This window comes from Drosophila takahashii, chromosome 2L, assembly GCF_030179915.1.
Source record: "Drosophila takahashii strain IR98-3 E-12201 chromosome 2L, DtakHiC1v2, whole genome shotgun sequence".
NCBI lineage: Eukaryota > Metazoa > Arthropoda > Insecta > Diptera > Drosophilidae > Drosophila > Drosophila takahashii.
The window spans coordinates 3,592,392-3,618,803 of NC_091678.1; the positions used below are offsets into that span (position 1 = coordinate 3,592,392).

Sequence of the window (26,412 nt, forward strand, 5' to 3'; positions counted from 1 at the left end):
AATATACCAAGTTTCAAATCGATTTTGAGAACTATTTATAAACTGTGCATTTTTTTAAAATATATCTAACATTCCATTTATGTCCACTGGTAAGCGAATTGGCATTTATTAATTTTTTAAATTCAACAATTGTTATTTTAAATTATCCAAATACCTAAAAAATACTAAATACCGTACATATATTTGGTATATTAACTCACACTTGTTGTCTCCTTCTAGCACATGAAAAAGGTCGCTGTTGCGAAATTTCGTCGCTGTTTCAGAAGAGCGGACGGCGTCAATAGGCTTTTGCCGAATAAAACAACAGTATAAGCTTTTTACACACCAAAACAAATAAATCCAAAACACCCGAAAATCCGAAATAAAACCTTTGTCACAAATGCCAGGCGGACATCAGTGTTTCTTTTCATTTGTGTCAGATATGATTAAAACTGTGTTGTCTTAGCCTTTAGAACAGCTGTTTTGCATAACATTGCGAATCCGGTTGATTTGCGTCAAAACAAAACCAGGATCATGCTAAAAACCGCTGTTAGCCGCTTATTACAAATTAATACAGTAAGTTTTTAGTGCGCCGCAAGGTAGCAGGGGTAATAATAATCCCCCATTCACCGATTTGCAGGTGAAATGTGGCGGCCGGGCGAATTTGGTTCGCAATATCAACCTGATTCCCATGGTGGTCGAGCAAACTGGCCGCGGTGAACGGGCCTACGATATATTCTCGCGCCTGCTGAAGGAGCGGATAATCTGCCTGATGGGCAACATAACCGACGACATCAGCTCCACCGTGGTGGCGCAACTGCTGTTCCTGCAGTCGGAGAATGTGAACAAGCCGATCCATCTGTACATCAACTCGCCCGGCGGCGTGGTAACAGCGGGCCTGGCCATCTACGACACGATGCAGTACGTCAAGCCACCGATAGCGACGTGGTGCGTGGGCCAGGCCTGCTCGATGGGATCCCTCCTGCTGGCGGCCGGCGCTCCGGGAATGCGCTACTCCCTGCCCAACGCCCGGATCATGATACACCAGCCCTCGGGTGGCGCACAAGTAGGTTAAATTCCAGTCTTAAAGTATAGTTTATAAGGTAATCTCTTCCAGGGTCAAGCCACCGACATCCTGATACACGCCGAGGAAATCATCAAGATCAAGCGCCAACTCACCAAAATCTATGTGAAGCACGCCAAGAACTCGTACGAGGAGATGTGCGGCCGCATGGAGCGCGACCACTTCATGACCCCCGAGGAGGCCAAGGTGCTGGGCATCATCGACCACGTCCTCGAGCATCCGCCGGAGACGGTCTCCGAAACTGGCCCGGCATCGGATGGCGGCATCACCTCCGGCAAAAGCGAGCCCGAGGAGTCCGAGAAGAAGAGAAGCAAGCAGGCGGCATAAAATTCTTTATCGTGTATAAAACAAAATTCAATTCTAACTTTAAATCAATTTGATTATTTTCTACAGAATGTACACTTTCCAAATAATACAAAGTCGAGTTTTTTTCTCAAACAGCAATCGCCTTGCATAATTGTTGTTCCAAGCCGTTATGTAACCTTTGCCCCCTTAAAATAAAGAAGATGATCTGGAATTGTCGATATCATTATCTGCCTTTTTTTGAGAGCTAGTCTGTTTTATAAGGGGAATAATTCAATTATTATCTGTTGGAGATAGTTTGAATTTAAAAACTCATTATATAACTATTAAAAATGCGAAATAAATTCTTGGTAAGCTGCACAGTAAAGTATTTCCCTGGTTCTCGATGCATGATTTTATAAATATATGTTTTGATAAATGATTTTTATGAATTTTTAGCACGACACATTTTTTTTGTCCTTCCTTTTGAGAACAAAAAGTGCAAAATTTTTAACAAGTCAATGTTAACTGCTTAGAAAATAAAATTCATGCAGATTTAATCGCAAAATTATGGCCCCTTTTTCTTCTTCAAAAGAAATTGTCTTTTGAATTATTTCGGAATTCATGCCATTCATTCATTCAATTCTATTAAACTCAAAATTCAAATTCATTCAATTCTATTAAACTCAAAATTCTAATTAATTCATTCATATAAAACAACAAATTTAAAATTCATTGAATCCATTCATGCAGGGCTCTCTTATTAAACCATTATAAATGCGAAATAAATTCTTGGTAAACTGCATAGTATTTCCTTGGTTCTAGATGCATGGTTTTATAAATAAACGTTTCAAGTCGATCTGCATTTATTTCTTATTAGAAAATCTAAAAGCTATATCAGAAAAGAGATACTTGTTTGTGCGCACACGCATATTCTTAATTAAGTAAAGGAATTAGAAACCAGGTTTCCCTTTTAGCTTTGATCCATTACGATAATATCTGAGCTACCGGTGATGGAATCCTTCTGTATGTACTCGTAGGTCTTGTTTAACTCTGGTGTTTCCTTGATCGACTTGAGGAAATCCACTAACTGCTGATTTTTATCTGACGGTATAGAAATGCTGGTTAGTTTAAATCCAATTATAATTTTAAGGCGCCACAAACTCACTTGCTTTGGGTATTTGCGAAAGTGCAGACACTGCACGAAGGGCTGAACGCTTAAGTTCGTCCTGCTTTTCGTACTCCTGTTTCACAGAATTGGCCTTCACTTTGTGGGTGCACGTATCACGTAGTTGCTGTATAAATTGATCAAGTCCTGGAAATGATAGGTAAATAAGAGCCCTCAACTAGCAGGACTTAAATACTCACTTAGAAGGACCTTATCGGGACACAAGATGGCCAGACGCGCCGTCATCAGGTACGTCAGCATCTTGATGTCGTAGTGGTCACAGAGACCAGCCTGAACATGGTCCAGGAACTGCATGACATCCACACGATCCAAGCCTTGCTCGAGCAGTGTGTACATGCACTCAAATGCCGCCTTGCGAATGTCGAGACCGTCGTCGACGGTGTGCTTGAAGGGACCCATCTCCACCTCCCTGATGAGCTCGCTCTTCACCTTCGTCTCGGAGTAGAGCCAAGGCAAGAGGGTTGGCAGCAAGTCGCGCACCAGGCTGGGTTTATTGTGCACCGCCGAGTTGAAGGCCACGAGGGCAACGCGACGCACCTGCGGCTCCGGATCTCTTAGGGCGAAGAGGAACTCGCCAATGTTCTGCTTGAGCAGCACATCAATGGGTTGCGGCTGATCCGAGATGGTGAACTTCACCGAGGAGACCACCACTGTGCGCATGGTGGCACTCTCAGAACGCAAGGCCTGCTGCAGTTGCGGCAGCAGCTCGTCGGGATTAACCAGCACCAGTTTGCCCAGGCACTCGGCCACCACGTTGCGAGATCCCTCCTCCGAGCACTCGCAGTGTTTGAAGAGCTGGCTCCAAATCGATGGCACCGATGGCAACAGCTGAGCAAGTCCGCTGGGCGACACGGAAAGTGATGAAATGACCTCCTTCAGCGAATGCAACAACAAGTACTGTCGCTTCGGCTGCACCTCGATCTCATTGAGAATGAGAGGGAGGTATGTTTGCAGGCTGCCCACGGACACTGCGCCGAGTGCATGCGAAGCGGCCGCCTTCACATCCTCCGAGGTGGCGCCAAAACACTCGATAATGGTCTGCGGCAGCACCTGTATCGTGCTCAGATCGAAGTGCCTGCCAATCTCGCCGATGGTGAGCAAACAGAAAATAATCTCCGTATCGTTGCGTTTCTGCAGATCGGTGATTAGCTTTGTAGCCAATGGGGTCGCCACCTGGGGACACTGCTGAGTTAAAGCTGCAATGCACTTGGCCGACGAGTGATAGGCCTGCTTATGCAGCTGCACCACCTCACTGGGAGCACCGGCTGTGGCCCGCGAGTTGGCATCGCCATTGCCGGCCAAAACTGGTGCCATTAGCTTCGAAACCAGCGAATGATAGTCCAGGCCGGTCAGCTGTGTTTGCACCAAAGCCTGGAACAGCTCCAAAGTGCAGTTCAAGGCAGATCCCTGAAAGAAAATCAGTCATTACATTTTCAGTTAGTAATTATTGATAATTATACCCTTGCAGAGGGTATTATGATTTCAGTCACCCTATAAAATATATATATTCTTGGTCAGCATCACTAGACGAGCCATGTCCGTCTGTCTGTCCATTTCTACGCAAACTAGTCTCTCAGTTTTAAAACTATCGCCTTGAAATTTTTCCAAAAGTCTTCTTTCTATTGCAGGTAGTATATAAGTCGGAACCGGCCGGATCGGACAACTATATCTTATAGCTCACATAGGAAGATCGGAAAAAAAATCTAGCTTTGGTGTTTTTTGAAATATTAATGGAATGGGAATGTTTTTCTTTTAAATATTTATGAATTTCAAATAAAATTTAAAAAAAAATAGATCGGAAAATAAAATGCAAATTAATAGGAAAAAAAAAATTATTGCTTCGTTGGTTTTTGTTGTATTCTTTTCTACTCTAGGACATGACTCTTTTTAAATATTTTCGAATTTAGGTTTTAATTTTATCAAAATTGAACTACTATATCATATAGCTGCCATAGGAACGATCGGAAAATGAATGAGAAATAATAGAAAATTGAACATTTTTGCTAACATTTTGTTAACTAATAGGAATGATGTGCAAGGGTAAATAAGCTTCGGTTGGCCAAAGCTGGCTTCCTTTCTTCTTGATTTTTGTTACCTGCAATAGCGGAGATCGAACTAGAATGAGCACAGATCGCAGGAACTGCTCGTGAATGCCGACCAGAGCTTGCGGCTGCCTGCGTGCCACGGTACTCAACAGGGTCAATGAGTACTGAGCGACATGCAAATCGGAATCGGAGATGAGCGGCGGAATCTCAACGATGGCTGTCTGCAACAGGTTCGCCTCGAAGTTGCTCGAATAGTTGATGACGATCTTGTTGATCAGATCGAGGGAGTGCAACTTCAAAGCGCGGTGGTTCTTGCGCAGGAAAGTGCCCAAAGCGGGTAGCACGTCGTGCAGGATGGGAGTAAGATCGATGCGCAGCGATGAGGCTGCGATGAGGGTCAGGGCTTTTACGCTGCTCAGCCGGGTTACTTCGTTCTTTAGGCGCTCCATAAAGATGGGCAGGCAGACCGCCAGCTCGTTCTGCAGCATGTCGCCCATGTTGGCGATGATCTGGCCCATGCAGGCGATGGCTCGCTCCTTCACCTCCTGGTCGACATCCGTGACCTTAAGTTTCTGCAGGGTGCACGAGTAAACCTGACCCACAAAGGAGGGTGCATCGAAGTCGGACTTGGCGGCATTCGCCTCCAGTGGGCGAATCACCTTCACCAACTGTTGCAGCACCAAGAGCGCCTCCGTGGCAATCTTATAGAACGGATCGAACACAGAAGTCACCACCAGGGGCACCAGCGATGGAATATGTGGGTGAAATGCATGCGGCGGATGTCCCTGGAGCAGGGAGTAGAGGAATCCCAGCGATTCGATCTTCATGTTGCTCGTCGAACTCTTGTCGTTCAGCGAATAGCTGATGCCCGGCACAATGCTCTCCAAATAGGGTCCCAAAGCGCCCGGCAGCGAGTTCAGCAGCTCACGCAGCAAGAGGAAGCAATCTTGACGCGTTTTCATCGATTTCTCCCGCATCAACGGCTGTATGGCCTTCACGATAAGCGGTAGCTGTTCAATTAGCAGCGACGTCGGCCCCGAAACCTGATCCATGGAGTCGGGATCGTTGGCCACGTCGTCGCTGAGGCGAGTGTTCTTCAGCAGCGCCACATAGGCGTGGAAAATATCCGACTTTACGTTCTCCTCGCGCTCCTTGAAGCGAGCTATCAAAGCCGGACTCAAGCTGCGATAGAAGTCCTCGATGAGCTCCTGACGCGTGGAGATCAAAACCTCCAAGCACTTGGCGGCAGCACGACGAACCTTCCAGCTCATGTCATCGTCGTCACTGTACTCCTCGCTGTCCACATACTCGTCGTCCTCTGTGTCCATGGCGTTGCCCGTGTCGCCATCATCGGTCTCGTAGTTGTAGTTCGGATCGTAGGTGATATAGTTGAGGCACAGCTCCAGGATCTAAAAAAAAGGATAGCTAAGGGAATGTATGCTTTAAACTCCTACTGCGAACTTACCATGGGAATGTGCGGATTTATGGCATCGGGGCAACGCATAACGAATGCTTCGCAGGCCTGCAGACAAAACTCACGCAACTCATCGTCATCTCGCTGGCTGTACTGGCTCAGCAAGAGCATTGACCGATCAATATGGTTGCAGAGCCGGTGGCCAGCCTGTCGACTGAAGAGCAAAGGGTTTTATAAGTATAGAGATATTAAAGTATTATTAAAGTATAGAAATATTCAAGTATTTTTAAAGTATAGAGATATTAAGTTTAGTTTCTCCCTTTGGCCACTTGTTGACCTGTAAATCACTGACCTTACTCAATGATTTTGAGCAGCAGTGATCTTTTAAGCCCATGAACAAGAGCAAAGGCAGTGGGCAAGTAATCAGTCTCTATACTACCCATCAGATCTTACCATATAGAAGCCAAGCACTGAATGTATGTTCGAATGGCAGCAGGATTCGGTGGGTTCTCGAGACCATCGAGCAAATGGTCGATGACACCATTGTAGGCGTTGCTGTTGGCCTGGATGAGCAGGAAAGACAGGGCCACGATGGTGCGCTTGCGGACAGCCTGGCGCGAGGAGGCCAACTGGGGCATCAGGGCCTTCAGGATGGTGCTGTGGAAGGGGACCAGGAACTCGCCGAAGCGGGAAAGCAAATCGGCCAGAATGTCGAGCGACTCCAGTTTCACAGAGACGTCCTCCTGAAAGGGATTAGGCTATTAACTAGGAACATATAAGACTGGAGAAGCACCCACCTTTTCGATGGCCGTGCTCAGCTTGCCGGTGATCCTTTGGCAGACATTCGGGGCCAAGGAGTTGGAGGACTGCGGCAGCTCGGCAATCACTGTCTTCAGGCCAATGCTCGATATGTCGCGCAGCTGCTCCGTGTTGGACATCATGTTGGCGCACAGCGAGTCCACGATGGTCTCCACCTGGATCTCCTTCACCTTGTTGACCAGCGGACCCAGGCACTTGACCGCCAAGTTCTGCACCTCGCCGTTCTTGTCCTCCAGCAGTTTGAGCACCATTCGCACCACCTTTTTCTCCGACTCATCGTCCAGAATAATGCTATCCTTCTGCAGCTCCGTCATCAGATCGTTTGTCGCCATGAAACGGAAATCCTTGTCCGTCGACGTCATCTGCAGCGGGCCAAGGCTCCATTATAGTTTCTTTAGATTGCAAAAATAAAATTCTATACATACTTTTTCCAGCAAGTTCGCAATTTGGTGATACTGATGTGACGCCATAGCGAAGCCTTTGAAACGTTGTGTCGGTTGCAATCAAGTGATAAGTGAATTATTGTATATTTATTTAATGCTGCCCTATTTTTGGCGTTGGAAAACTTGTGAGTCTACTGAAATTTTTCCGGCAGAAAATCTCCAAGTTTTATATTCACTCAAAGCAATTTTGTTATAAAGGCTGCTTTAATGGGCCCAGTTTGAAATCGCGAAAACGCCTCTTGAGAAACGCCTAACGCGTTTGAGTGCCGATAAGGAATGCGTATGGTGCTGAGCGAAATATTTTAGGAACGTCTGAAATTGAATTTGTATTTTATTTTTCATGTTACAATATGTCAATGTCAATTTTTTAAATAATTTTTAAAACCATACTTAAAAACCTAGAAATTAAATATGTTATACTTTTTATTTAATTATTGGCTAGTCCGGTTTAAAATGTATTAAAATAGGTATTTAATGAGTTTTAATTATTCTTTATTATATATTTTCATATGTTCCTTATTATTTGAAAATATTCAAAATTCAAATGTTCCTCTTCCATCGTTTCAGATACATGGCAATTTATTGATAAGGCACTCGGAGTCTCCCATCTCTAAAATTGCGCCGCTCGATTTCATAGGGATTATTTTGAACCGCAGCACACTGCTAGAATTTAATCAAAACCTCTACTTTACTCAAACCCGAGTTATAAAATGGAAGACATCTTGAACAAGGAAAACACTGGCGTCAATTGTAAGTTAAATTTAGTCAGTTTCTTATGGAATTAAGCTATTTAATGACCATTTAACATTGCAGTGCCGGCAAATCCGATAAAAAGTGCAGTCTCCACCAATTCAGTAATAAAGAAACCACTTGGAAAACTTGACAATGTGATGCACCAGACTCCTGGTATAACCCCATTTAAAAGCAATGCTGTGAAACTAGAGGGCAGTATTGCCAAATTATCGCTTCGCAAGGCTCTTAACCCCAAAGAAAATGTTGCACACAAGGAGGCAGAAGAAATTAAATCAACGAGTTGCTATTTGGGCGCTTACACGTTACACTGCGAAGTCCAAGTCGTAAATTTGTTCGACTATATGGACTTTCCAAACGAGCAATGTTTAAAGAAGTGCGGCAAATGTAAGTCCCAAATATGATACTAATCAAACATCAAATACAATCCTGTGATATTCTAGCTATCTTGGAATCCTGGTCGGATAACCAACCTAATTATGAATCCCTGTTCGATCAACTTTATTGTGACCCTCGCACATTGGAAAATCATTTAGAAAATGTTTGTCTCCCTCCGTTAGATTCCGATTTTAATGACCTCCCATACACATACGACCTACCAAATATTGAAACTGCAGAGGACGAATACGTTTTTAACTTGTTTCCGCCAATGCCCTTCTTGGAAAATGTTGATATTCTTTTTTAAGTGTTTAATAATTCGGTTGTATATTAGATTAATATAAATAAAAGTAGTTATCATTGTAATAAGACAAGTATTCTAAGATAAACATTATAATTATATCAAGAATTAATTTAGGAAAAATTTTATTTAAACAGATGTAAACTTGTATCTCAAAACTATGATTTAAATATAATTAAGTAATAAAATCTTTACTGTTTATTTATAATTTGAATTTAAATAATATCATTTATGTATGTATCCGCATCTAGCTCCTTCTTTACTCATCCTGCTGCGAAGAATGAAGACTACAAATTCAATACGTTTTTTAATCATTGTTTGATTTAATCAATAATAATATACGGAAATCTGTTTGGGCGGAACTCGTTAAATCTTGTATTGATGCTTTTTATGCTATTGATACATTTTACCCGCATTTCTCTAACCCTAAAATATTTATGCATTTTCAGGGACCGTAACTGTTATGAGTTTTATGTTATGGTGTATATAAACAAATTTTAGGACTCTTCTAAGTGCATGATTTTTTTTGGTAAGAAACATTTACAATAACAGTTATTTTCGGTCCCTGTGCATTTTATGTTTTACAGGATCATTATCGCATTACTTTCCTATTACTAAGAGGAATCTCTTTTTATGTCACCTCCGAATGCAAATGAAATTGTGATTTAGAGCCAAAGAGTTAATCTAGCCTTTTCAAGCTAAATTCGGTGTGGGGTCTAGCCTTTTTCTGGTAGCCAGTACTTGGCAACACTGAAACACAGTAATGTATCCAGTTTTTTTTACATTACTGCAGAAAGGTTTCTCGTCTCGTTGATGACCTTAGTGGTCCGTTGTCTTAAATAAAATAAAAGTGAAAATTAGTGATATAAATGTATAAATCAAAATGGAAAAGTAAAAATCCATAGCGGTATAAACCAGACGAATGACAATACACATTTGAAGAAGAAGGAGCGTATTTAATGTATGCAATTGTACATTTATACTTGTGTTTGTGTATAAATTTTGTTCTATTGCGACAAACGGTATAAAAATATATATTTTTAACATACTTTTTGACTACACCGAATCGAAAGACTTAGGCGACAAACTTGCAATTATCGGTGGATGTTGGGATGTACATATGTTTAAAGACGTGGCAGTGTCACCAGTGCAACAATACAACTCTTGTATATGTATGTAAACATATGCTGTTAATGTATAATATTTCCTGTCTGATGAAATCCAGATTGAAATTAATTAGCGACATTTTAATTGGCAATCAGTAGTCAAACAAGTTACATTAATACATAAACATTACATATTTCTGGAACACTTAAATAATTATGTGCTAATTTTTGCAGCCTCTTTGAATGATATGCTGTTATACTTGAGCTAAAGAAAACCCAAAACAATTCTTTGTTCAACATAACTTGAATAATCTGCAAAATGGTTTACCCCGAAGAACCTTTTTGGGTTTTACCAACGGTAACTGGATTTTACGAGGATAGAGATTATAGAGGTGAGATTATTAAATGAAATATTCAACATACACAAATAAACAAAGCATATTTGTGTATTTCAGTAAATGTGGTAGAAGCCCTTCAAGAGTTTTGGCAAATGAAGCAATCCCGTGGAGCCGAAATGAAGAACGGGGCTCTTGTAATTTACGAATCGATTCCAGCTAATAGCCAGCCATACATTTGTTTCGTAACTCTTCCTGGCGGAAGCTGCTTTGGAAGTTTTCAAGTTAGTATAAATCTGCAAGAAAAGGGTGTGGAAGAGATTATACTGGTAATACCTATCGTCCTTTTTAGAACTGTCCAACAAAGGCAGAGGCCCGTCGCAGCTCGGCTAAGATTGCGCTGATGAACTCGGTGTTCAATGAGCACCCATCGCGCCGAATCAGCGACGAGTTTATTCAAAAAGCTGTTCAGGATGCCCGAACTTCGTTCAAGGGAACATCGCAGATCAACGAGGGAACAGAGTCTGGAATAGGAGCTTTCAGGTGAGATCATCAATGCTTAAAAAATAGAGTATATAGTACATTTTTTCATTATATTATTTCTTCTATTTTTCACCATAAAATTTTTTCGTAACAGAGGGCATAACAAAAACTCCATTTATTTAGGAAACATTTTTAATAAACTAAAAAAACATCCATACGCACTTTCTAATAACAATTTTTTTTTTAGATTCATGCTGGAGGCGAATAAGGGAAGAACTATGCTGGAGTTCCAGGAGCTTATGACTGTCTTTCAACTGCTTCACTGGAATGGATCGCTGAAGGCAATGCGCGAACGCCACTGCTCCAGGCAGGAGGTTGTGGCCCACTACTCCAACCGGAGCCTGGACGACGAGATGCGGTCACAGATGGCTTTGGATTGGATTGCCAGGGAACACGACAATCCCGGCGTTATCCGCAGGGAACTAGTGCTCGCCGAGAGAGAGCTGGAGACCTTTCGTATGGCTGGTCGCGAACTGCGCTTTCCGAAGGAGAAGAAGGACATCCTTATGATAGCTCACAATCAACTAGGCGGCAGTGCCCTTAACTCGGCTTCTATTGATGATTGATCAAGAAAACTAACAGGCATCTTGCACGATCGAAATTAACCACTTTTTTAGATAAATCATACAATTTCACTTTGAGAAAGATCAATATTTATTTAATTGGCATACCATATGATCTCCATGATGAAAAACAAGCGGAAAAAATATTACACTTCCCACAACCACTTCCAAATTAAAAAAAAAATTAATTTTAAAAATCTTTGACAATGTGATTTTTAAAAACAGCTGCTACAAAAATAAGACTAAACCCAATAAAATTAATATATTATTTTAACTTAATTTTGTATATGTATTTTATCAAAGGAAATTCATTTTCAGCTATTAAAATGTAACGACAAGAAAATGTTTTCTTATTGTAGTTGTTGCTATGGTCGTTCATTTATAAATTATTAAGGTTTAAAAATTTTAGAATTTTGAAAGATATTTTTTTTAGCCAACAATATTTTTTAAATTGTATTAAAACTACATGAACGCATAATAAACATTTTCCATTCCATCGTTTCAAAAATACTCTTCCCACAAAACTGGAATGTAGTCCATCCCTCGAAATCGAAGCCATCTGTGTTGCTACCTTGTCTGTTTTTCTGTGAATGTAACACATACATACAATAAAAATAGAAGAAAAAAACGGAGAAAAAGTTGTTTTTAAGCAGCTCAACTGCACTAAATAACATTGAGCACAGATCAACTGGGCCAATATAGCCGATATCAGACCACAAATACACGGGTTTGGCTACACCATGGCGTCCGAGGAGCTACCAGCTGACCTGGACAAGTTGAAAATAACACAGACTCATCCTCCCATCAAGACTGTGGAACGGAACCCCTTTTACGATGCAGTTAATGGATTCGATCCGTCTGACAATCCAGAGGCATCGACGAGCTGCAAGCCACGATCACAACACCGCTGGAAGTGCAGACCGCGTCGCAGGTCCGAAAGTTGCCTGCAGGACTGCAAGCAGGAGGACTCCTTTGTTCCAGAAGAATCGTTCGAGATTGTTAGTCCCTTGAGCTGCTCCCACGGAGTGCAGAAGCATTCGCAAAAGCGCAAGAACCTCTTTCGCCAGCCCATTTTGAGGTCCCTGAACAGCTGCGAGCATGGCAAGTGGACTGTGCGCAGCGGACGCATTGTGGCCTGCAAGCCTAAGGACGAAACCAGTGATATTGTTGGCCAGGTCAACGAGGACATGAAGTCGAGTTACTCGTGCGCATTTCGCGATGTCATCGGCGAGTGCAATGCCATGCTCGATGAATCCAGGAGAAGCACGCTGGGAAATAGCTGGCACTCATCGAAGGGACGTCGCTCAGAAAGTTCCATAGAGGAGCCAGGACCTTCAGGACTTCAAAGCCATAAGAGCGACTCGCTAGCCGTCTCCGCCGCCACGAGATCGCTCTCAGCCGTTTCGCTAATGGGATCCACGTGCTCGCAGCAGGCCAGCTACAATTCCACGAACCCCGGGAACTGTGATGATGTGACCATCGGTGAGCTGGCCAGCTACTTCGACACCATTGTTCATATTCCAAAAAAGATGTCCTCAATGGCCGAGATGATGTATATTTAATTATTGGCTCCTAAACCTTTATTAACTCAAAACCCTGTCTCTGAATATATTTGTAAGTTTCGAGTGTACGATATGTATGTTATTTGTGAATTCAATTACACAATTTCAGCTCTTCTAAACTTCAGTTGGTTAATCTAAATATTTATACTGTATATTATGTACATAGTCATTGGTATATTCTGCGAATTACAGCATTTCTAAATACACCTAAAACCGATTTGTATTATTACGCCGAATGAAAGGACATCTGATTCTCTTTAATTTTTGAAATCTTAGCAAAAGCCCTGAAATGATTTAAGGAAATTCAAGTAGAATAACTGAAAATAAATACTGAATTAAAAATGTTTTATTTTGAATGTAAAAGATTTCCCATATATTCCCTATAAAATCAAAACAAACCTTTAATACTAATTATTCTTTATTCATTTGAAGTTCGGATTATACATACATAAATAGACATTTAATGCGTTATTCATATAATTGTTATCTATTTGTGCACTCAAACTTGTCAAATTTATTTTTGTCATGAATTGATTCGATTAATATGTAAAATATTAAAGGACGTTAAATTCAGTATTATTGATGTAACCTAAATATTTCTGTTTATTCTCGGAGTGCACCGATGTTAATTCAGTCATAAGATTAGAGTGGTTGTTCTTGTTTGAGAATCTAATGGGTGAAGTGAACACTTGCTTAAGCTTTGATATATTTCCAATACTTTTTTTAATTCGATCACTATAGTTTGAAAGGTGATTAAACGAACGACTATACTCTACTTCCTGCCATTGTTGGGCGCTCGTTTTCCGCGGCGCAGCGGGATATAAAATGTGCTGAAAGGAAAACAAAATATTAATATAATTGTAAAATTAATGGAAGGTTTTTTGAAACCTACCGAAACAAGAGCTTTCTCTGTAAACGTAACGCTCTTCCTTATAATGTCATCCGAGTGATGATGATAATAATATTGGGAGTTCTGCGTCTGCGAGTATCGGGTATTGCTGCTGACCACATCAACGCCATGATGATCGGTATTGGTGAAATTTTCGTATCCATTGTTATTACTAAACATATCTACAAAGCTAATGGAGTGGAATTCGCTGGGGTGAATGTAAAAGGTCACAATCATAGCGGTGTACACGACGAGGTGAAACAGAACGCAGGTCCAAATGAGATTTATCTGAAAATAATTGGGTTAGTTTTGAATTAAGCCAGAGGATCAGCTATAGGTTTTACCTTTTTCTTACGACCGTATTTCGAGAAGGTGGTGAATGGCACTAGGGACACGGTTAAAAGGCAGCCACAAATCACTCCAGCCAGCAATCCCAGGAAGTTCAGCTGATAAGGCAGTGTTCCGATTCCGACTAATACGCTGCACAGGAGCAGCAGTTTGAAGAGCGCAATGTGGGGCTTGTGCAGATACTTCCAATGCATCCAGACCAGCAGGGCAATCAGCGAGGCCACCACACCACTTAGAGATGCAGAGGGTCCAACCTGTTGGATTATAAGTTTAATTAATTTGGAACAGATAAAAATTCAATTTGATTTTATTACTTAAATTGGAAGATTAACTCTTTAAAAATGTGTCAGGAAAGTTTCATGAAGAAATTCGACCTATTTTGGAACTTATACCAGTATGACGGCACCCACCTTCTTTGTGCAGTAGATACATATATTTCATTACTTTAAATGCCTTTTTTCTCGAAACCACGTTTTTCTTGCCTCGATCATCATGCTGCTTTTACAGAAATGTTTGTAATAAAGTTGCCCACTGTCTGAACCTACTTAATGTAGAAATTTGTACGTTTAAGTATTTTTGGTTAGCCAAAAACTATAAAAAATATAAAAAAATAGCTGTTTGGCTTTGAAAAAGTGCCACTACCAAAGTTTTTGAGATATTCTATGTAAGTTAGGTTCAGACAGTTTCTTCATTATTTCTTAACAAAATAAACTTGGTTTCATAAAAAACGGATCTGCACAGCGACCTGTAGACGATTCGAACCTGGCGTAATTTTTTTAAAAGCAGCCTGACAAAAAAATTTCTATGGCCTCCATTTTAAAAGATAAAAACAAAATAAAAATTGGTTAAAATGATATAAGAACAATGTAATCAACATGCCAAGTTACAAAATCCCAGCACAATTCCTTATTGCTTAAAAAAAATCACGAAAAACCCTGACAGAAATTACAGTTCTATATGTATTTCCCCCTTAAATTACTTTATAAATCCCCTTTTCTAGACTTTAAATACCTCTGGACGATGGGGCACTAGAATGGCACTCGTTAGATTTCCAGCAAAGCCCGACATTATATAGACAATCGCTGTGCGAACGGTTCCAATCAGCCTCTCCAAATCGGCCAAAAACAAGTGCTGGAATATAAGGGTAATGGCCAGATGCAGGATTCCGGCGTGCATGCAGAGCGATGTGAGCAGTCGGTACAGCTGATCCGGAGTTTCCACGGAAATGAATGGGAACATTCCGCACACATTGTTTAGGCACGATATCTATTTTGAGTTTAAGTTCAAAAGAAAAACATGAATTAAGTTAGAAATTTATAATATTGAGGCAGAAATACCTGTGAGCACAACGAGGCTTCCTCATGAAAATATCCCTTTATAAAGTCGCAGTATTCGCGGGTCGTTATCCGGCACTCTCCATATAAACCCGTGCAGCAGGGATGTCCAATCACCTCGCACACCATGTGCTCGGATGTATGGTCCTTGTAGCGATATCGTTGGGTAAACGAATTGGTCTTCCGGCAGATCGGCCACTTGGTGATGTCATCGGGCCATTCGTAGGGAGCTATCGATGCGGGGGCATCGCAAAACTTGGGATCCAGTCCGCAGACCGAACCGGAGATCCTTCCTCCCGGTCCCGACTCACTGGGAGACCATTTCTTCCACGTAGATATCGATTTCTGAACAATGAAAATTATAAATGATTTATTTCAGGGACCGTAAATAATATTTATTGATATATTTTTTGAATCAAAAAATCAAGCACTTAGGATCGACATACGCAATTCTCTTTGGTTAATCTATCCATTTTCACCATGATTTTTATTTTTGAAATTTTTATAATATTCTTCAAAAATAATCGTTATTTTATTTTAAAATAATGAATATTGTTGATTTTTAATCATTTAATCATCATAATGATCACGGTTCCTGGTTTATTTCCAAGCTAAAATTTATAACATCCGAAATATGTATTTACCAGCATTTTTGAGTTTTAGATATAGTTATCTATTATAGTAAATTTATATCATCTTCCTTTACTTAGAGCCCTTCTTCCACGTCCATATTGATTTCTGGGCAATGAAAATTAGAAAAAGTTTTTTTCCAAGCTAAAATATATGATATCCGAAATATTTCCCAGCTTCTTTAAGTTTTGGGTAAACTTTACCCGGTAAAGTGATCTAAACTAATATAAAATTGGACCTCTAAAAAACGGTCAGTAGCAAAGTTCACCCAGAACGGATTGACATAAAAATCTAAAAAAATCACATTAATTAATAAAAATAATTAGGAGCCGCGTGTGATTCGATTTTTTTTTTAAGGTCCTTTAAAAAGGACTAAATGGAACATGTAGACCAACCAATAATAGTATTTAGATTACCCCTACCTTCACTATCTCAAATTTAACACTCACCGTAGGGTAGAGTCCTCGGATGGAGCACTCCGCCTGGGAGCTCTGAACACATCCGGAGTCATCGTTCCGAATGCAGCAGGCCGTCTCCCTCTCGTGTCGCCTGGTCTTGGTGACCACCTCGGTGATCTTGATGTCGCGTCGCATGCAGGCGGCGAACTTGGCGCCCATGTGCACCAGGTCAATGTGCCTGGGGCCGATCCAAAGGTTCCGCTGCTCCACATGCTGAACCGTCTGCAGACTGAGACTGGTGACCAGCACCTGCCCGGTCTTCTGCTCCGAACCAATGCCAATGGGAGCGATGCCGTAGCAGATGATCGAGAGGATGAGCACCACCACCTGCACCGTGTTGATCCAGTAGGTGAAGAAGGGTCGATGATCGGTGCGATCATCCAAGTCGTTCACCGAGAAGTACTTGATGCAACGGAGCGGCGGACGTCGTGAGTTCTCCAGGACGCCATCGAGCAGCTGAGCCGTAATGCGATTGCCCCGATTGCAGGTGGAGGTGGTCGAATGGGAGCTCCTCATCGCAGGCTGCATTTGGCTGGAGACCGAGCTGCAGAGTGGAATGTGAGCTTGGCCAGCGGGATGCGAGTTCTGCTCCCCGGTTAGATTGATATCACTGCTGGCAGTGCCACCGCTATTCAAAGCGGAGGTTCTCCACCCGTTCTGCTGCCTCTCCGCCATGTAGACACTCACGCCCACTTCTCCACAGGGTCTCGTCTTGGTTGCCTGCCTGCCGCCCATCTCGGAGCTCTCCTCGTTCACCGTCGCGCCGGTAATCTCGCAGGGACTATCGAAGAACACCTCGTCATCTATGATGGCCTCCAAACCATCCGTTAAGCACTCCCCCTCCGCCTGCTGATTGCCATGCGAGGTCACGTGGAGCGGAGCAAAGCTGCGGGACCACTGCCAGGGACACCGCACCCGGTGCATCTGGATGGGCCGCCGCTTGTTGAACATGTGCACCAGGTAGCTGACCATGGCCACGAACATGTAGCCCACCGATGCCTTGCGCTCCACGAACTCCCCGGCGAGGAAATCCCGATTGGTGTAGCACTTCTGCCGCCTGTTATCCCCCGATAGCGTCATGTCCATGCCCAGGGCATCCTGAACGGGCAGGATATCCGGTCTATCCGGTGCATAGTTGCTGTTACCTCCATTGCCCTGACCCGCATCCTCGCCAGCGGCCGCCTGCTGCATGTGGTACTCCAGTTCGGTGTCGAACATCCCGAAGCAGCGGATGGCCAGGCGGCGATGGCGTCCCTGCCAGAGGGCACAGTCCGCCACCTCGGTGCTGGGCTCCACGCCAAAGAACTGCGAGGTGGTGCGCCGCATGTAGATCCCAATCCTCTTCTTGCAGGACAAATGGTGCAGCTGCTGCGGCTGCGGGAGCACCTGGAGCGACTGGTGCTGCTGCGTCTGGTGGTGGATGTGCTGCAGGCGTGGATTACTAACCATCTGGCTGCGGTACAGCTGGTGTTGGCTCGATGCCGGAGGCTCAAGCCTTTTCGCCTCCAGGTTCTGGCTGGGCATCTGCTCACCCAGACCGGCGGAGATCACTGGCATGGCCAAGGGCACGGGCAGGGCTATGGGCACCGGACTAATGGGACCCGTGGTCTGGGTGGTCTGATGCACGCCCGTCGTGCGACGCACTGTATTGCAGTGCAGGCAAGTTGCCGCGGGATTTTCCACTTCCATCTGGGCCACGGAGCCTCCTCCTTGGGCCACCACAATCACGGAGTCGCTATCATCGCCACGGTGGTTACCCGACCGCGAGGCTCCTGTGGTGGCCGTCATGATGGGCGAGCAGGAGCTGGCCGCCGAGAAGACCATCGACATGCTGGTCGAAGGAGCCGGCGATGGCGAGGTGCAGGCCGGCGAGCAGCTGGCGTAGGTCTGCGAGGTGCGGCTGAGGCTGCCGTGCGAGGCTTCACTGTGGCAGCACTTGGAGCGGTAGCTGGCATAGGGCATATTGGCGTACTGCGACTGCCCAGCGGAGGAGGAGGATGCGGAGGAGGAGGAGGCGGCGGCCACGGCAGCAGCGGCGGCGGGAGTGGGCAGGTTGCCCGCCGGCGAGGAGGAGGACATGCTTAGATCCGAGTAGATCTCCATTGCGGGTGGCGGGGTGGGCACATACCGCTTGACCGGCGTGTGCACCGTGGATCCCAGGTAGGCATTGTAGTTCTCGCACTGCGAGAGCGGCAAGGGTACATTGGAAGGCAGCAGGAGACGGGAGGTGGAAGAGGCCGAGGGCACTGCTGATGTCTGGTTGCTTGGCTGCGACTCGCGATAGCGCTCCAAACGGTATCTGGAATTGGGCGAAACTCCGCGCTGATGATAGTTCCCATTCCCAACCATTCCGCTGTTGCCCATTCCATTCCCACCCATTCCGTGCTTCTGCAACACCGAAGTATCTGGCTTGAGGGACCCAACAGTGCACGACTGCGAAGGCAGCTGATTGGCCACACAGGTGGCGAAGCAATCGCTATTTGGAGCCGGCGAGGGCGGCGGCACGCCCCTATTCGCATCATCGTACTTCTCCAGCGGCGATAACTTCAGCTTGCCCCCGTGTGGCGGGTAATTCTCGCCATTCGGAGTGCGAAAGCGGCCTGAGGAAAGGCTGCAGTACATCACATCGCACTCATTCGACTCCAACGCCAGTTGCAGCTGATTCTGAAAGTTAATGGACTTCCGGCGGGTGGAACTCATGCCCATGCCGCCACTCCCACGCATCGAGGAGTGGACGTTGTCGGGATTGGCCTTCTCATTCCGCCTATTATTGTGCCCCAGGTCACTGCCATTCGAACTCATAATCGAAGAATTGATATTTTCCGATCTGGGGAATAGAATCGGTAAATCGGATTTATTTTGTGGCCGGAAGCGCTCCTACTTCTAATTTCGATATTATTTTTAGTTATATTTAAAATCTAGTGAAAACTTAAGTACTCATCCCAATTAATAAATTGCAATTTAGGAAAATGGTATATCATTAAAAATGATTAGAGATTTTTAAAATATTTAATTTATCTTAGTGAATTAAGGACTAATTTGTCCTATAAAAAATATGGTTCCAATTTTAAAATTATTAGTCGCCACATCTCCATTTCAGATACAAACAATACAAAAGAGGGCCAAGGGCGCACATGAGTAATCCGAAGTACTGGGGTACTGACACCATAAAAAACTTTTCTATTGCAAATTTTCACGACTATGTTTCCATACACATTCTTTTTTTTCACATTTGTAAGCATTGTTTACTGAATAACTAGCAAAATCAGGTGTTAAAAATTGGTATACATAATATTAATCAGGATATCTTCAAAAACACTTAATATTATAATAGGTGCAATTACAAACATTAAACTCACTTTGGCAGGTTCGATGGATTTAATTTTATAAATGCAATATACTGTTTTTTCACTCCATCTTTATTTTTGTTTAAGCCTGTTTACAGACCGAAAATTGCTATATCGATTTTCCACATACACCTCCATCTCCATAACAAAAAGTACAAAAGTACATTGTCCCAAAATGTTCAATTTCAGCGTACTGTCCTTTGGGTTTTTAATTGTTTTTGTTTATCACTTAAGTTACTAATTTCTCAAATTGATTAATCCATTTTTTCTAACAATTTTATAACCACTAATGCATATGTACACAGCACACTCGTCGAAAAAGTTCAAACCACTCGGAATAATTTTTCCTGTTTTCTTGCGCGTGCGCAAAATACATTGCTTGAGATGACAGAAAATATCCCACTGCGGATTCTAGACATTATTATTTTTAAGCAATATGGGTGTCAAAATCGGAAATAGTTTTAACAATATTAATTAGGAAATATAAGATACTTTATTACAAAGGGCAAGCAAAAAAAATTAAATGTGAACAAAAAATAAAAAAAAAATTTCAAAATCTACTAAACCTACTACTCGCTACAGCGAGTAAACCGATAACCAAAATACTCGTTGCTCTATTACCCAAATTTTAAATAGATTATGTTTCATCTGTTAGAAATTTTAACCAATTTTAAAATAAATATCCCCTTAAACATGAATTGCTGTAATACTATTTAAATAATTGCCTGACTATATTTAAATTACGCCTTTTATTTTAGTATTATTTTCTTGCCATCAATAACAATCTTTTATTTATTTCGTTTGGTATAGCAAAATATTATTTTATTTTCTTTTTATACTTTATTAGATGATGAGAAAAACTATACTCAAAGCAGACATTACGATTACTTATTCTTTATGGGCGTGGGATGTAATTGAAAAGTCCAAGCGCAAGAAGATAATGGTGGCCACAAAGATGATATAAATAAAGCCGCTAACCAGCAGAGGTTCCTGCAGCATGGAAATCTTCGAGAAGCTGTAGTAGAGCGTGAAGTCTGAAATGTGGCTTTCCACCAAATTGGATTTGGAGAAAGACACGACTGGGCGACCCGTGGTGTCCAGATAGGTGTGCACCAGTTCGTTGGGCAGCCTGCTGATCGAGTAGGGCGTCAGAAGCTTAATGTCGCTGGAACCCTCGGGCAGTATAATCTTAATGGTGGCCTCATCGATGGCCATATTGTCGTAGATGTGATCGATGAGGTGCATCTTCAACTGGTACTTGTTGCCATCGTTGAACATGTACTCGTACGAGGGAACATTGTAACCGAGGGTGTACTGGGTTTTCCAGCCCCCAAAGAGCGGGAAGCGAGGACGCAGCTCAAGTTCAATAAAGTCCCGCACGGAGTTCATGTTGGAGGTAGAAATGTTGCCGTTTGTGTCGCGGTAATAGACGCCAGACGCCGAAGCTGGCAGGTATGTCTTGTAAGACTTGAGGGCCGCCAGACCGGAGCGTCCTTCCTTCTGGAAATCGTAGCGCGAGAAGGATCCCTTCAACTTGGCTCCGGTGTGGGTCATCTGAATGGACTCCTCGACGGCAATGTTGCCCCAATGCGAGATCTCCAGGGTGCGCTCCAAAGTGTTGACGGTGACGAAGGGCGCGGAGTTCTCATAGTGGATAACCAGGGCCTCCTGGCTAAAGGCTGTTTAAGTAAATATATTATAATTTGTGATCTAAGGGGTATGAAGATTCCCATACCTTCTGCGTTTTCGTAGGGTCCCAGGGTGATCTTGTTGGAGGAGACCGAGAAAGGCTTGACCTGGGTGTGCGACAAAATGTTCGAGGAGCTGAGCTTGACATTGGTCTTCTGGCTATTCGTCTTGTACTTGGAGTACAGGTGCAGATTGCCCACATATTTCACAAATTGCTTGTCGTTCTGCTTGATCTCCTCGGGATGCGGAATGATGCTCTTGGAGGCCACCGTCTCGACCAGGAAGGTCTGCTTGGCGGAGGCCTTCGGGAAGGTGATCGTGAAGCTCTGCTCACCCTTCACCGGCGCATTCGTCTTGACCGGGACATTCTTGTCGGCATTATCTTTCACCGATATGTACGCAAGGCTGGGCTCCGATGTGAAAAACACGTACTCGGCAATGGGTTTGCCGGCTGAGTCTTCCGCGGAAATCTTTGTTGTGGTCTTCACCAGCTGCGAAGTTAGGTCCAGTGTCCTCTCGACATTTGTGTTAACTATCTCCGCATGTGCACCGAATAGGCACAGGAATGCACTTAGGGCCAGATAAATAACAAAATTGGTACCCATGCTCGCCTCGAATTTGGACACGTACATTAGAAAATCTCAAAGCGGTAGGGGATATTTAGTACTTTTCAGCCGGCAAAGCGTCACAGAGTGACCGTTGCACAGGGGCGGTAATAATCCAGCAATTACGATTAAATGTTAGTGGTATTCCAAGATATCTTAAAAATAAGCTTGTTTTAAACTTTTAAATTGGAATTTCTTTTATAAATTTAAAAAAATTTATCATGCGATATTATCATATCGCAAAAAAATGTTTAGTTTATATATAGTTTAGTTTATATAAAGATTTAAATTAAATTTTAATACGGAGGCATTATTGCCTGAGGAAACTTCCCCCAAGCGATACTGTGCCACAATTAAAACATACCACTTGATATATGTAGGTATCTTCCCTTCGGTTGTTCTTAAGAAATCTTGTTGTATGTCTAAAATTTTTGATTTAACCTGCAAGAATGTCAGCCAATCTTTGGATTCTTACCATTCTTATAAGGTAACTAAAATCGTGAATAAAATGTTTCCTTTTCTATAGAGGTTATAAATTTGAATAAAAAACTTTAAACAAAAAACGTATTAGTAAACAGAAAGGTAATAAAATTAAGAAAGCAACCTGACCTAACCTAACTACTGGTTTACAACAGTCAGCTGTTTCTTTACCGCTGCAATCGATTGACACCAAAATGTATCTTTTTTGAAATGGTTTGAATGCTATTCTTATTAGAAGACCAATACTTTCCCCAGTTAGCCCAGTTTTTATGTAACTCACTCGATTCGTTATTCATTATACCGCCCTGCTGTAAATATGAATAATATTAAATAATTTCTGTCATCATCCCTTCGGCCTGCGAGTTGAGTTGGCTTAAACACGCATATGCAATACATTTTGAGAGACCCACATAATGCGATTGCGTGAGTTATACGGACGGACGGGGCTTTTTGCCGACTTCAATTTAGTCTACGATTGGCACTTCGAAAAAGAAGTTGTATTTAAGCCGGGGTGTGAATGTGAGCTGCGCATTCTTGGGGAAACCAAGTAAATTCGAATTCAGAATTGTGCCATTTTCTCTAAACACACACACATACACACCGATCCAATGAAAATGCAGTGAGAAATCTGCACTTTGATGGCCAATACATACAATTTATATATCTTTACCTGTGTATCTGTATCTTCGAAAATATGTAGCTATGAAAATATTCGTGTATGCTTTATGATTGCATAAACAATTAGAAACGAAATGTGTATATACGCGTAAGGATTTGCCGAACTGTCATTGCAAAAAAAAGAAGAAAAAAGTGAGTTTTCCTCCTTCAATTTCTGTGTATGCATTTCCTTTATAAAACTCAAGTAAATACATGTGTATGAATGTATGAAGCAGTATCCGTGACATGTGTATTTTTAACCAATTCGCGAACATAAAACATCAGTGCATGTGGACTTAGATACAAATGAATGTGCTGTAATGTGAACTCTTCGATGTAATCCAAAGTTTTCCATTAGGATGATAAAAGATTAAATTTGTTGGCGTGACCCTAGCATATAAATATCTTATATCTGAGAGATACAATTACATACTTACATAGCTGTGGGTGCATGCATCGGTATTCCTACAAATATTTTTAGAAACATATTTACATACATACGGATATGTACATACTTATAACCTGAACTTCGTTGCAGAAGGAAAATGTTTCGGGCCTAAAGTTTAATTACAAAGTATACGAATTTGGGAATAATGGAACCGAAAAGATGGCACTTGCATTTATCATGTTTTTTGCTACTCCTTAGTTCAACGTTTTCGGGTAAGTGAAAATCAGACTCTGTTTATAATGAATTATTAAATGAAAGTCAAGGCTTTCGCGCAATGTTGTATGCTATGAAAAATAATAAAAAGCTTTGCATTTTGTGATTATTGTACATTATTTATCCCCAAAATACGGATGTTTTGCTTTTTTTATATGTTTACTTTGGTTGTATAGTGCATTCTCGAATCAATCAACTAAATATTGCAAACCACAGTATTGATTTAAATGGTTTACAGACTATTTGTGTTTTAAAACTTTGTATCGTCAAGGCCCATTTTCAATGATAAATAAACAATCTTTCTGTTTAATTATCTAAAAAAACCTTTTAGATGTCGGGAAAATCACGTCTTCTCAAAATCACTTTGGAAACACTTTACAAAGTCAATTTAATACAAAAAACAATACCCGTGTTATTGCACAAAAAGGAGGGCTTGCCATTTTACCCTGTGTGGTCAAAGTTAACTCCCCAGCTACGGTAAGAAATAGTTTATCTCGTAATCTATATTGTTTTTAATGCTTATTCGAATATTATCAAATAAATTGGCTTGAAACATTTCAGGTTTCTTGGATACGTAGAAAGGACTTTCAACTCCTGACAGTGGGACTCAGTACCCACAGTAGTGATAAAAGATTCTTAGTCGAACATACACGTCATATGGGCCATTGGTCACTTAGAATAAAAGCTGTAAGAGAAGAAGATCGAGGATTTTATGAATGTCAATTGTCAATTTATCCAACTCAGTCAATAGTTATAGAATTAAAAATTGTCGGTAAGTAAGAATACACGTTTGATTGAAGATCATAATATTAATGTCCTTACTCTTTTAATTAACAGAAGCGGTAGCGGAAATTTCAAGTGCCCCGGAACTCCACATTGATGAGACTTCTACTTTACGTCTTGAATGCAAACTGAAGCGAGCTACCGAGAACCCTGCATTTGTATTTTGGTAAGAAGCATTTAAAAAACATAAATAATATAATATCAATTTTGTTTCTTTAAGGTATCATGATAGTAAAATGATAAATTATGATTCGCAAGGTGGATTCGTTGTGACCTCGATTGGGCAAAGTAACCTGCAAAATGGTCAGGTTTTTAGGAGTTCGCCAGCGAACAAATCGCGCGTCACGATGCCAATAGAATCCAGCAATGGCGTCCTTGGCAACGTCCTTGGAAATCCAGATAACTTCAAAACTTCCAATATACCATCCTCAACTCCCTATATGCAACAACATCAATCCGCTTATCTTCAGAATCCTTCAGTTAGTGTCCTTACCGTGAAACAAGTCAATTTTCGTCATGCTGGCAATTATACATGCGCTCCATCAAATGCCCGTCCTGCTAGCATTACAGTGCATGTTTTAAGAGGTACGAGCAGCTAATATTACCCATATATATATATATTAACATATATTTTTAATTAGGTGAGAAAACGGCGGCAATGCAACACGCCAATCGCAGTATTTTGGATTCCGAGAACAACGGCAACAGCACTTTTGGATTAATCACTTTGGGTGGACTGAATGGAACCTCTGGCGTAACTCTGACTGGAGGTCTTTTGTACTTCTCTGGCATGTTCCTGCTAATATCCGCGGTAGTATTAGATCGATTCTCGTTAGCAGTAACTCACAAGGTATTCTTAGCATTTATAATAGTCCTTTTGCATAGCTGAAACCTATAACTGACTGGTTTTGGAATGGAGCAACTTCAATCATTCGAAAATATTAAAATGATATTTGTTTTAAAATAGAAAATGTAAATAGACCATTAACATACCATATTAAATATGCGTAAGCATTGTAAGACATTTACGTACTCTAAGATTAAACTGTAAATAGACTTCCATTACATGCAATGTATTGAATTGAGAAATTCATGAACTTGTTACCACAAAACTTATAAATGCATACTTATGTCATAAGTCATAAGAGATTGAAAACTGCATATTTTAATGGTTAAACGTGGTACGATAAAATGTATGCTTAGATGTTCATATTTATTGACTGGTACTGACATTTTAATGTTACAAACAATGGAATTAGCATAAAATAACGATAAAGCCATAAAGATTTGTTACCTAATAACTCGAAAAATTTGATCGTCACCTTTAAACTGTTATTCTGCTCAGTGTTCGATATTTAGTATATAGATTGATTTATGTAAGCACCTTTAGAAGTATGCTAATTCATATACTGTATGTACAACTGTAAATAAATATTACTTTCGTGAGCGTTTACAAAGGCGCTGTCTTGAATCCAAATGGGCAGAAGTGCCAGTTTCGTTTTGTTTGCCTTGCGGATTGCAAAACCACTTTTAAATTTTGTTGCAGACAACAAAACGTTTTAAATAAACAGATCAATTTTAAGAAACAATAAAAACCTAATTTTTTTAATCGGTTTCGCTTTTTTTACAAACTTGTATATTTGGTGTACTTCAATTCAGTTTAGTATCAAATTGGAAGGAGATTATAGTAGCGATAGAATGAATTAAATAATAGTTCTTGTTTTTCTGATGTCCCTTC

At 41.7% G+C, this 26,412-nt stretch overlaps 8 protein-coding genes across 14 annotated transcripts; 5 read left to right on the top strand and 3 right to left on the bottom strand.

The window, feature by feature from the left end:
• Positions 1–397: 397 nt before the first annotated feature.
• On the top strand, positions 398–1,507 carry ClpP (Caseinolytic protease proteolytic subunit). The gene is made up of 3 exons (XM_017148489.3): positions 398–555; positions 620–1,045; positions 1,097–1,507. The coding sequence occupies exons 1-3, from the start codon at positions 514–516 to the stop codon at positions 1,388–1,390; spliced, it is 762 nt and encodes a 253-aa protein (XP_017003978.1). The 5' UTR covers positions 398–513; the 3' UTR covers positions 1,391–1,507.
• Positions 1,508–2,193: 686 nt separating this feature from the next.
• Cand1 (Cullin-associated and neddylation-dissociated 1) lies at positions 2,194–7,541 on the bottom strand. The gene is made up of 8 exons (XM_017148599.3): positions 7,238–7,541; positions 6,791–7,174; positions 6,447–6,736; positions 6,045–6,207; positions 4,630–5,988; positions 2,714–3,941; positions 2,514–2,660; positions 2,194–2,449 (listed from the first exon to the last, which is right to left on the bottom strand). The coding sequence occupies exons 1-8, from the start codon at positions 7,280–7,282 to the stop codon at positions 2,319–2,321; spliced, it is 3,747 nt and encodes a 1,248-aa protein (XP_017004088.2). The 5' UTR covers positions 7,283–7,541; the 3' UTR covers positions 2,194–2,318.
• Positions 7,542–7,844: 303 nt separating this feature from the next.
• On the top strand, positions 7,845–8,810 carry pim (pimples). Its single transcript, XM_017148496.3, has 3 exons — positions 7,845–8,005; positions 8,069–8,392; positions 8,449–8,810. The coding sequence occupies exons 1-3, from the start codon at positions 7,966–7,968 to the stop codon at positions 8,688–8,690; spliced, it is 606 nt and encodes a 201-aa protein (XP_017003985.2). The 5' UTR covers positions 7,845–7,965; the 3' UTR covers positions 8,691–8,810.
• Positions 8,811–9,455: 645 nt separating this feature from the next.
• On the top strand, positions 9,456–11,510 carry lft (Limb expression 1 family member lowfat). Of its 3 annotated transcripts, none has more exons than XM_017148483.3 (5): positions 9,456–9,856; positions 10,025–10,182; positions 10,246–10,409; positions 10,478–10,668; positions 10,856–11,510. In XM_017148483.3, exons 2-5 carry the CDS (start codon positions 10,110–10,112, stop codon positions 11,232–11,234), a joined length of 807 nt encoding a protein of 268 aa, XP_017003972.2. In that variant the 5' UTR covers positions 9,456–9,856; positions 10,025–10,109; the 3' UTR covers positions 11,235–11,510. The 3 variants fall into 3 exon arrangements, with proteins under 3 accessions (XP_017003972.2, XP_017003971.2, XP_070071269.1); XM_017148482.3 differs by having other exon boundaries at positions 9,456–9,706; XM_070215168.1 differs by having other exon boundaries at positions 9,456–9,645.
• Positions 11,511–11,788: 278 nt separating this feature from the next.
• LOC108062070 (uncharacterized) lies at positions 11,789–13,006 on the top strand. Its single transcript, XM_017148589.3, has one exon. It carries the CDS (start codon positions 11,972–11,974, stop codon positions 12,791–12,793), a length of 822 nt encoding a protein of 273 aa, XP_017004078.2. The 5' UTR covers positions 11,789–11,971; the 3' UTR covers positions 12,794–13,006.
• A 203-nt stretch (positions 13,007–13,209) lies between these two features.
• On the bottom strand, positions 13,210–20,146 carry rho-5 (rhomboid-5). The gene is made up of 7 exons (XM_017148588.3): positions 19,812–20,146; positions 16,444–19,279; positions 15,368–15,709; positions 15,042–15,296; positions 14,027–14,284; positions 13,686–13,970; positions 13,210–13,623 (listed from the first exon to the last, which is right to left on the bottom strand). Exons 2-7 carry the CDS (start codon positions 19,252–19,254, stop codon positions 13,348–13,350), a joined length of 4,227 nt encoding a protein of 1,408 aa, XP_017004077.2. The 5' UTR covers positions 19,255–19,279; positions 19,812–20,146; the 3' UTR covers positions 13,210–13,347.
• Positions 20,147–20,533: 387 nt separating this feature from the next.
• Positions 20,534–22,173, bottom strand: LOC108062121 (dolichyl-diphosphooligosaccharide--protein glycosyltransferase subunit 1). The gene is made up of 2 exons (XM_017148661.3): positions 21,535–22,173; positions 20,534–21,478 (listed from the first exon to the last, which is right to left on the bottom strand). Exons 1-2 carry the CDS (start codon positions 22,118–22,120, stop codon positions 20,688–20,690), a joined length of 1,377 nt encoding a protein of 458 aa, XP_017004150.2. The 5' UTR covers positions 22,121–22,173; the 3' UTR covers positions 20,534–20,687.
• An 849-nt stretch (positions 22,174–23,022) lies between these two features.
• dpr19 (defective proboscis extension response 19) lies at positions 23,023–26,269 on the top strand. 5 transcript variants are annotated; one of them, XM_017148477.3, is made up of 8 exons: positions 23,051–23,120; positions 23,274–23,383; positions 23,769–23,890; positions 24,223–24,368; positions 24,453–24,663; positions 24,729–24,840; positions 24,895–25,259; positions 25,316–26,269. In XM_017148477.3, exons 3-8 carry the CDS (start codon positions 23,824–23,826, stop codon positions 25,561–25,563), a joined length of 1,149 nt encoding a protein of 382 aa, XP_017003966.2. In that variant the 5' UTR covers positions 23,051–23,120; positions 23,274–23,383; positions 23,769–23,823; the 3' UTR covers positions 25,564–26,269. The 5 variants fall into 5 exon arrangements, with proteins under 5 accessions (XP_017003968.2, XP_017003969.2, XP_044250957.1 ...); XM_017148478.3 differs by having other exon boundaries at positions 23,078–23,092; XM_017148479.3 differs by lacking the exon at positions 23,274–23,383 and having other exon boundaries at positions 23,023–23,120.
• The last annotated feature ends 143 nt before the right edge of the window (positions 26,270–26,412 follow it).